This window comes from Galleria mellonella, unplaced genomic scaffold (assembly GCF_026898425.1).
Source record: "Galleria mellonella isolate WM207_F2 unplaced genomic scaffold, CSIRO_AGI_GalMel_v1 utg246, whole genome shotgun sequence".
Taxonomy (NCBI): domain Eukaryota; kingdom Metazoa; phylum Arthropoda; class Insecta; order Lepidoptera; family Pyralidae; genus Galleria; species Galleria mellonella.
In genome coordinates, this window is record NW_026442050.1 from 1,951,079 (window position 1) to 1,960,258 (window position 9,180).

Here is a 9,180-nt window from a genome sequence, read left to right on the forward strand (position 1 = left end):
ATATTAATAGAGCACAAAGGGCTTAGTCAGCATTTTATTAAAATAAATTGTAATTATAAATGGGCCTCCCATTCCTTTTCTGGGAGTGTGGTAAGAGGCGACTAAGGAAACTTAATAGTTGAAGGGTCGACAGCAGTATCCCTCTTAAAACATCACCAAAGCCTAACTGCGGTTTCTAACCCGCCTGCTAAACTTGGCAACTGTCAATTTTTGAATTTTGCCAGTAGTTGCCACACTTGGCAGGCGGATTGGCAACCGCAGTTAGGCTTTAGGGATGTTTGAAGAGGGACGCTGCTGTCCATCCTCGCCCTCCTCTAGTTGCCTCTTACGATATCAACGGGAAAGGAAGGGGTGCCCCACTCTATGCCGGGACCACACGAACCTACATATATATACAGTCATAAATACATACTTGGCCATACACACACATACACACAAATAAATAAATATATGTTCATAATGATAGATTTTTTGTATTTTTAATTTTTAATTAATTATAAAATAGATTTTTTTTTTATGCAACTTAGAATGGCAAACAAGCTAACGGGCCACCTAATGGAAAGTGGTAACCGTCGCCTATAGACATGAGCAGTACCATGGACATAACAGTACACACACATACTGTTTCACCCATGATACCCCCCATGCGTTGCTATTCCTGAGAACTCAGGTGTTATTTCTCTGTACCCTGTAAATTCACGCCATATCCCACCCTTCAAACCGAAACACAGCCATGCAAACACAACCGCTTCACTGTAGAAACACGAATGGGACAGAGGTCCCCAAGCAATCGACTTTTGTACAAAGTCTCCCTCTACACGAATGGGACAGAGGTACAATTTACAGACAGAATTTGTACAGTACAGTACAGAATTTGACAACTCTGTGTATTACCATAACAAAATAACGGCGATAAAGTTAAGTCCACTTGTGGATAAATCGCTAGAAATATTTTCTATTAATAATTTCCAAGACACACCATATTTAGAGCGAGTTTACGCGGCGTGAAATTACAATAGTGACAGACAAACAGACAGCTCCCGATGCGAGCAGATGATTGATCGGTCGATGTGCACCGTCAAACAACACAATTGGAAATGTATTTATCTATACTTATAATAAATCTGTAGAGAGGTCAATTCTGTACATGAAATATATTTCCAAAATAACTATCAGGCGGTGATCTGTACTGATCGATACTGATGCCAAAAATGCAATCAGTAAAATTTTTGTCTGTCTGTCTGTATGTTCGTTATAGAAACAAAAACTACTCGACGGATTTTAACGAAACTTGGTACAATTATTCTTCATACTCCTGGGCAGGTTATAGTATACTTTTCATCACGCTACGATCAATAGGAGCAGAGTAGTAAAGGAAAATATTGTGAAAACGGGAGAAATTACGCCATTTTTAAGCTTCCGTCGCGTGTGCATTAATGGCCACTTTTTAAAATGTAAAAATGTCCACCCGTGCGACGCCGGGACGGGCGGCTAGTCGTCCATAAATTGCATATACTCAGTGAAACTATCATCATCATCATTTCAGCCATTACATGTCCACTGCTGGACATAGGCCTCCCCTATAATGTACTATATTATACATTATATTTTATTTACTAGAGGGAGACTTTGTACAAAAGTCGATTGCTTGGGTACCTCTGCCCCATTCGTGTTTCAACCGTGAAGCAGTTGTGTTTGCATGGCTGCGTTTCGGTTTGAAGGGTGGGATATGGCGTGTATTTACAGGGTACAGAGGCATAACACCCCGAATCCTCAGGAATGGCAACGCATGGGAGATATCATGGGCAAAACAGTATACTCTGTTATGTCCACGGTACCGCTCATGTCTCTAGGCGACGGTTACCACTTTCCATCAGGTGGGCCGTCAGCTTGTTTGCCATTCTAAGTTGTATAAAAAAAAAAAAAAAAAAACTTTGACTCTGGGGTGTAGTGATGTAGCCAGTTTCATCCATTGTCACAAATCTGGCCAAAAAATTTTTCCAAACAGCCGCGAGAAATCGTGAGCCGTATTGGTTTTTGTTCAACTGAAAGCAATCTGGGTACCCACCGCGCAGAAACCTTAGAAAATCCAAGTTCATTGACTATGGTGTTTTGTGTTCGTTCATACGAGATGCCAATAGTGTCTGCAATCTCCCTGATGATCAATCTCCGATCTGCCAATATCAGATCACAGATTTTCCCGATGTTTTCTTCAGTCGTAGACGTCGTAGGCCGGCCGGAGCGAGGGTCATCTTCAATACTCTCTCGTCCTTTAAATTCTACAGCCCACTTTTTCACAGTCGTATATGCCGGAGCAGAATCCCCCAATGTTGTTGACATATCTTTGTGAATCTCTTTTGTAGTTAGTTTTTTTTTAAAGAGATATTTGATGACCGCACGTTGCTCAATTTTCTCCACAAAATTAAGTCTAATTTAAAAACAGATAATGCTATTGGGATAGAATTTTACTATGTGACAACCAGAGAGTAAGCAAATCGAATGAGGTCAGTTACATTTAAATAGTTCAAGTATTTATGTGTTAGGCCGCGAATATTTCGATCTACCCTCGTACTCGTTGTGTTTGCATGGCTGTGTTTCGGTTTGAAGGGTGGGATATGGCGTGAATTTACTGGGTACAGAGGAATAACACCTGAGTCCTCAGGAATGGCAACGCATGGGGGGTATCATGGACGAAACAGTATACTCTGTTATGTCCATGGTACTGCTCATGTCTATAGGCGACGGTTACCACTTTCCATCAGGTGGGCCGTCAGCTTGTTTGCCATTCTAAGTTGTGTAGAAAAATTAAAAAAAAACTATGGTTATGTGTGGGTGTGTATGTGTATATATTCAATTCTAGACAATTGTATCATGGGAACAGGCTACAATCGCGTGTTCATTTCTATTACGGTTTAGTATCAAGATAAATAATATTTTTTTAACCGACTTCAAAAAAAGAAGGTCTCAATTCATTTGTATTTTTTTATGTTTATTACCCCATAACTTCGTCAGTTCTAAACCGATTTGGAAAATTCTTAGTTTATCTGAAAGTATTTATTTACAGTTTTTTCTCATACAAATTTTATCAAAGTCGATACAGTTGTTTAGTTTTGAAATCCAAATAATTAATGTTAACACAATTGAAGTCGATTATTTGTTTGACACAATCGTTAATTATTTAATTTCTACATTTATTTATTTATTTATTCATTAAAAATAATTACAACATTATAACAGCAAAAGCCAAATCAATGTTATAAATCTAGTGTGCTAACATACAAAATTATAATAAATGTCTCTAACCCGACTCTAGACATTTCTGAGTCGCTTCTATTATCTTTGGCAGGCTACTACTAAATATTTGTCTTCTTCAAATCTTTGTCAAACTTTGTATTTATTCTTCCTAATGATACGACATATTATTATAGAATTATACTAAGAATTAACATCTAAGTGATATAAATATCAAGAATAAGTAATTAAAAAAATATTTAAAGATAAAAAAATTATTTTGAAATCACTGCCAGCTGGTAGGGTGCCTAGGATACTTGCTGCATTTCCACGCTGAATAGCAATGGAAATGCGTCGACCAAAGTATAGGCCAGCCTTCTGGTTACCAGAGGTTTCCACCAGCCGGCGTGAAGTCTCTTTGAAAAGACTCATGAACTCTGCTAAAAGCCAACATTGTCGGCCTCTTCATTATTCTCCATCATTTCACACATGCCATGCCCACAGAATGCCTTTAGGATAATTCTGAGCTACCTAAGTCTCTGCAAGATATTTAAGATCATCCCTCCATCTAGTAAGGGTAGCTTTGAAAAGGAAAGAACTATTAGTTAAGGTACTGTTGGCCCTGTTGCTAAAAATATACCCTGCAAGATCGACCTCCACGCGATCCCCCTTGGACAACATTCAGAAATTATTAAATTTCTAACGATGCACCAACCCCAAACAGGTCGACCTCCTCGCGGTTCCCCCTGGAAACTATCATGGTTAATTCCTGATGAATTCATCATGATGGGTTAACTGGCCTGTTTTCATTCTCATCTATCACCCTTCACTGGTGCTCCGCCAGCGTATCCCGTTACCGCAGGCAGGGTTACTATACTATTTTCACCCATCAAAAAAAAAAAAAAAAAACGATGCGCCAACTGACTTGCTTTCATTATTACCTTTTTTATCTCTCACTGGTCTTTCTTTCTCCAAAATTATTTGACCAGATTTTTTTTTTAAGTTTCATTGATTCGCTTGTATAACTAAACTACTATCATATAAAATGCACACAGAACCGCAACCCGTGAGCACAGCTCACGCATGGCCAAGTTTATCTAACAGTTCATCTGGAACATACGAGTATCGATCATATCAGGAGACTGCATTACAGAACAATTAGTCGAAATATTTCTTTTCGAGATTTATAACCGTTTCATTACACACTGGAAATGTTTTACTTCGTGATAATAAATACTTGAATCAGATTTGCATAGCGACGGTTCCGTATTAAGGAAAAAAAAAACATCTGACATGTTTTCATGAACATTCTCACAAGTAGACTAGTTTTTTTTTTTGGCTTCTCACCCTTTTTCTGTAAATATTAATTGTTATTGTATGAAGTTATAGATCTATTTTTATAATTAGTTTTCATTAATTATGACTGTATGCTTCTAAATTTAATAAATAAAATAAAAAAAAGAAAATATCCCGTCTAACAGAATAATTTGTTGTCGTCAATACGTCACGATGAGCCAATTGACCTAACTTCAGCTTCACTGTGAAGTACATAAAAATATCTGTGCTAAACCATTGTTATATATATATATATATATATATATATATATATATATATATATATATATATATATATATATATATATATTTTAGCATCAGAAGTGGAAAATAATTAAAAAAAAGAAGACGGTAGCAACACAAATGATTTAATACTTATTATTACAAAATTATAACAATTTTATAAAAATATTTAAATAATAAATCGAACAAATCACCAATCTTAAGTAATTAAAATAATAATAAACCGATTACAGCAAAACACGTCACACACACAGTCTGCGCTCCTCGAGAGTTGGCGAACGAAAAAGACCAATGCTATGAACTACCCGGTTTTTATAGGCTTGGCTCCCCACTCCTTGCCCCACTCTTTGTTTTAGTAGTCTTAATATCTAACACGGCCTATCCTGACGTAGAGTCGTCCTCGACTCTAGCATCTTCGTCAGTGCTCGATGATAGACACAGGTCTTCCTCTAAGACGTTCTGTGGCGTGCAGGTGCTTCCTTGTGATCCCGATGGTCCTGCTATAGGATCACTATCATCAGAGTTATCTGAAACATATATGAATCATACACACAAAAGCTCGCGTCTTTATCACATTCATTCGTCTATCTTTCACTCGTTATTTAAGGTAGGAAAATTAATTCACTTTCATATTTCAATCATAAAAGGTCTGGGTTATAAAGAGCTCAACTTGGGGACATAGTGGTAAGTTCTTCTCTTCTCTGGGCTGTTCGAAGTCCAAACTGGCAGAGTTGCTACATCTGTGAACAAATCAGGCAAAGGGCGTCCCCAGTACCTGCATCAGCAGAGGCATCACTGAATCGCTTGCTGATACCCGTAAAATCTTTACACACCATTGTAAAGCTTTACGTCACCAGTCAGACAGAGGCATCACTGAATCGCTTGCTCTGACCGGTCCGGGATGGAGGCATCACTGAATCGCACATCCCAATGTACCGTGTACATTTGACTTAGAAGACACACCATGTGAGTCTAACAGGTTACCAACCAGCACAATGTTTATAACTCAGCCAGCCACTGTGTATGAGTGTAGTGAAACAGGGAGGTTATTTTAATGGGTTAGTATTAGTCAGTGGAGGTCGAGCTTGATATGTGTGTATGATGTAATTTTGTGACTGCCTAAGATACAAACATGTACATACAAAATAGTAACGTCAACTTACTTGCAAAAAATGAGGCGCACGTTTCGGGACACCATTCCCCGTGCCACTGAACCATGTATTCTGCTGCCGCTTGTGTAGTCTTCCCGTATGACCCACTCAACAATTTCAACTCATAGCGGCCACTAGGCAAAATCCTGGTGACTTTGTACGGTCCTCGCATTCCTGGGTCCAACTTACCCGTTGATTGCGAGTATTTAATGACAAACACTAAGTCATTGACTTTAAAAATACGAGGTGCACACCGATTTCGATTAACATAATTATTTTGACATTCCCGATTTTTCTCCAATAATTCGTTGGCCCTCGCCCTTCGAATTTCGCGCCAACTTTCCCTATTACATAAAGATCCTTCCACTGCTACGTCTCGTACCAGTAAACGGATAAGTGGCGTCGTTGCTTCGGTGCCAACAAGCAGGTTCAGAGCTGACGTCTGTGTCGTCTTTTGTTTTGTAATATTCAAGATGAGTTGAAGCCGCCATAGCTGATCTGACCATGACGCCACCTTATGGTTGGCTTCGATTCTAATCATGTTAAGTACGGTCCGCACGTACCGTTCTATCTGACCGTTAGAGTGGTGCATCTCAGGTGTTATATAATGTATTGAACAACCGAGTTCGGAGATGAACTTAGTAAAAATGGACGATTCAAACATTCGCCCACGGTCTGTTACTAATAATCTTGGTACACCGAATAATGATATAGCATTAGTGAGTATACGTACAAGTTCGCCTGCGTCTTGCCTATGTATTGCATATAACATACAAAACTTTGTAAAAGCATCTACTATTAGCAACACAAATCTATAACCGTTGGACTCGGGCAATGGTCCTAAAGCGTCTAAGTGCAAAGTATCAAAAGGGGTGTCTGGCTTTTTCCATGAAGTTATTAGCTGGTGTGGAGCCCTGGGTACGCGTTTTTTGGATAAACATACTAAACAATGTATAACGTATTTGTTAACAAATTGTCGTAATCCAGGGAACCAAAAATGTTTAAGTATTAAATCTAGAGTTTTGTCCGCGCCTATATGTTCGTGTTCGTCATGAAAAACAAACAAGAAAGAAAAACAAACTTAACCGATGCCCCTTTGGTATAAAACAAAGTAGTCTCGGTTCATCGCCTACTGGAGAATAGCGATAATAAAGCAAGCCATTTTGATGTATATAGCGTCGAGAATCTAATTCCCATCTTGCAATTTTTGAATCAAACTTTGAGTCTCATCATCGGCGGACTGAGCAATCTCAGCCCAATTACGTGGTTTGGAAATAAAATTAATTTCAGTGACTGTTGGATTATGACTCAAGTAATCAGCGTGCGACATCATTTCACCCTTGCGGTATTCGATATCGAAGGTGAAGTCTTGAAGATAAACCCACCACCTAGCAACACGGGGAAACAGATCCTTTTTCTTCTCGGTGGCCTTGAGAGCATTGCAATCGGTGACAATTTTGAATTTTATACCAATTAAATAATGTCGAAAATGCTGCAACGCCCTCACGACTGCCAAAGTTTCTAATTCATACGAATGATATCTACTCTCCGCGCCCTGTGTTTTCTTACTGTAATATGCTACTACGCGTTTCTTGCCATCGGTTCCTGACTGCATTAATATTGCGCCATAACCGATGCTGCTTGCCGTCGTATGAACTTCCGTTGAAGAGAGGGTTGCATAATATGGGTTCACTGGTTAGACAAGTTATGATTTCCTGACGCGCACGTTCTTGCTCCGGTGTCCAACAGAAGTCAATATTTTTCTTAGTTAGGCATGATATGCAAGCGGTTTTGGTTGCATAATTTTTTATGTAACGTCTAAAATAACCTGACAAGCCTAAGAACTGCCTAACCTGTTTAACGTTTGCGGGAGCCGGTGCGTTCACCAATGCTTCCACCTTACTGGGGCTCGGCCTAACCTGACCTTGGCTCACCATACGTCCTAGGTATTCTACTTGCATCGAGAGAAAGGTACATTTCCGTAAATTAATAGAAAAGCCCGCATTTGTCAGAGTTGTTAACACGTCTCTCAACAGGTTAATACCTTCTTCGACTGTGTGACTCATCAGTAAGACGTCATCTACGTAAACTAACACATTACCAGCCTCAATATGTTTGCGAAGAGTTTCGTTAATGATACGTTGGTATACAATCGGAGAGTTAGTCAATCCGTAGGGCATCTTCAAATATTCAAAATGACCCTCTGGAGTGACAAATGCCGTTCGGTGTATAGACTCCTCATCTATTTGGATTTGATGAAAGCCAGTAGCCATATCTAAACTCGAAAAATATTTAAAGTTACCTAATCGATCTATATGGTCGTCAATGAGAGGCATAGAATAACGGTCTCTAACAGTTACTCGATTTAATGCTCGGAAGTCAACGCACATTCGATCGCTGCCATCTTTCTTTTTCACAAGAAGAATGGGGCTAGCATATTCTGAATTTGAATCGCGAATGATACCTTTTTCTTTTAAATCATGTACTATTTCACGAACTTTGAGTTTCTCTTGATGTGGTAATCTATACGGTCTATAAGCTATAGGAGTGTCATCCTTAACGACAATACTCATTTTGCCTGTAGTAACAGTTGTTGAAGCTGTACCAGATATCAAATAATTTGAAAAGTCATTAATCACTAACATGAGCAAATTGCGATCATCACCTTGAAGAGGTGTATTGAGTGGGTCTTTTGTATTGGGGACTACCGTATTTACTTGCTGTTGTGTCATAGGTGAACGCGTTAAATATTGTTTATCTTTAGACCTAACATAAGTGACACCATCGCGATTAAGTATATCCGTACCTATTATCAAAGGAAAATGCGATCATGACTCTGGAACGACTACATAATCCGCTTCAAGAGTAATTTCATCAAATTCGATAGTCAACGTTACATAAGAATTGGCATGAATTACTGTTGCACTGATTCCCTTTAACGCACAATTAATAGGTTTTAATTCACATGAAAGATATTTTACTACCGGATGATATAAGCGAAATATTCAAGGCGCCACTATCAATGAGTGCGTCAACGGGAATACCCTGTATTACCGCTGTTACTACGTCTTTGCTTCGAGAGGGATCCGTTAATAAAAGGGTAGTGCATAAATTTACGTTTCGTTTATTACGCATGTTCGATCTTTCTTTCGCGAAACAATTTTCCTGCCTGATTCCGGTTTCTTACAAAAGTCACATTTTGTTGTTTTGTATTCCGAAG

At 38.8% G+C, this 9,180-nt stretch overlaps 1 protein-coding gene across 1 annotated transcript; it reads right to left on the reverse strand.

Annotated features, from left to right (window-relative positions):
- Positions 1-5,015: 5,015 nt before the first annotated feature.
- Positions 5,016-6,217, reverse strand: LOC128200689 (uncharacterized). The gene is made up of 2 exons (XM_052894909.1): positions 5,973-6,217; positions 5,016-5,336 (listed from the first exon to the last, which is right to left on the reverse strand). The coding sequence occupies exons 1-2, from the start codon at positions 6,130-6,132 to the stop codon at positions 5,188-5,190; spliced, it is 309 nt and encodes a 102-aa protein (XP_052750869.1). The 5' UTR covers positions 6,133-6,217; the 3' UTR covers positions 5,016-5,187.
- Positions 6,218-9,180: the final 2,963 nt, after the last annotated feature.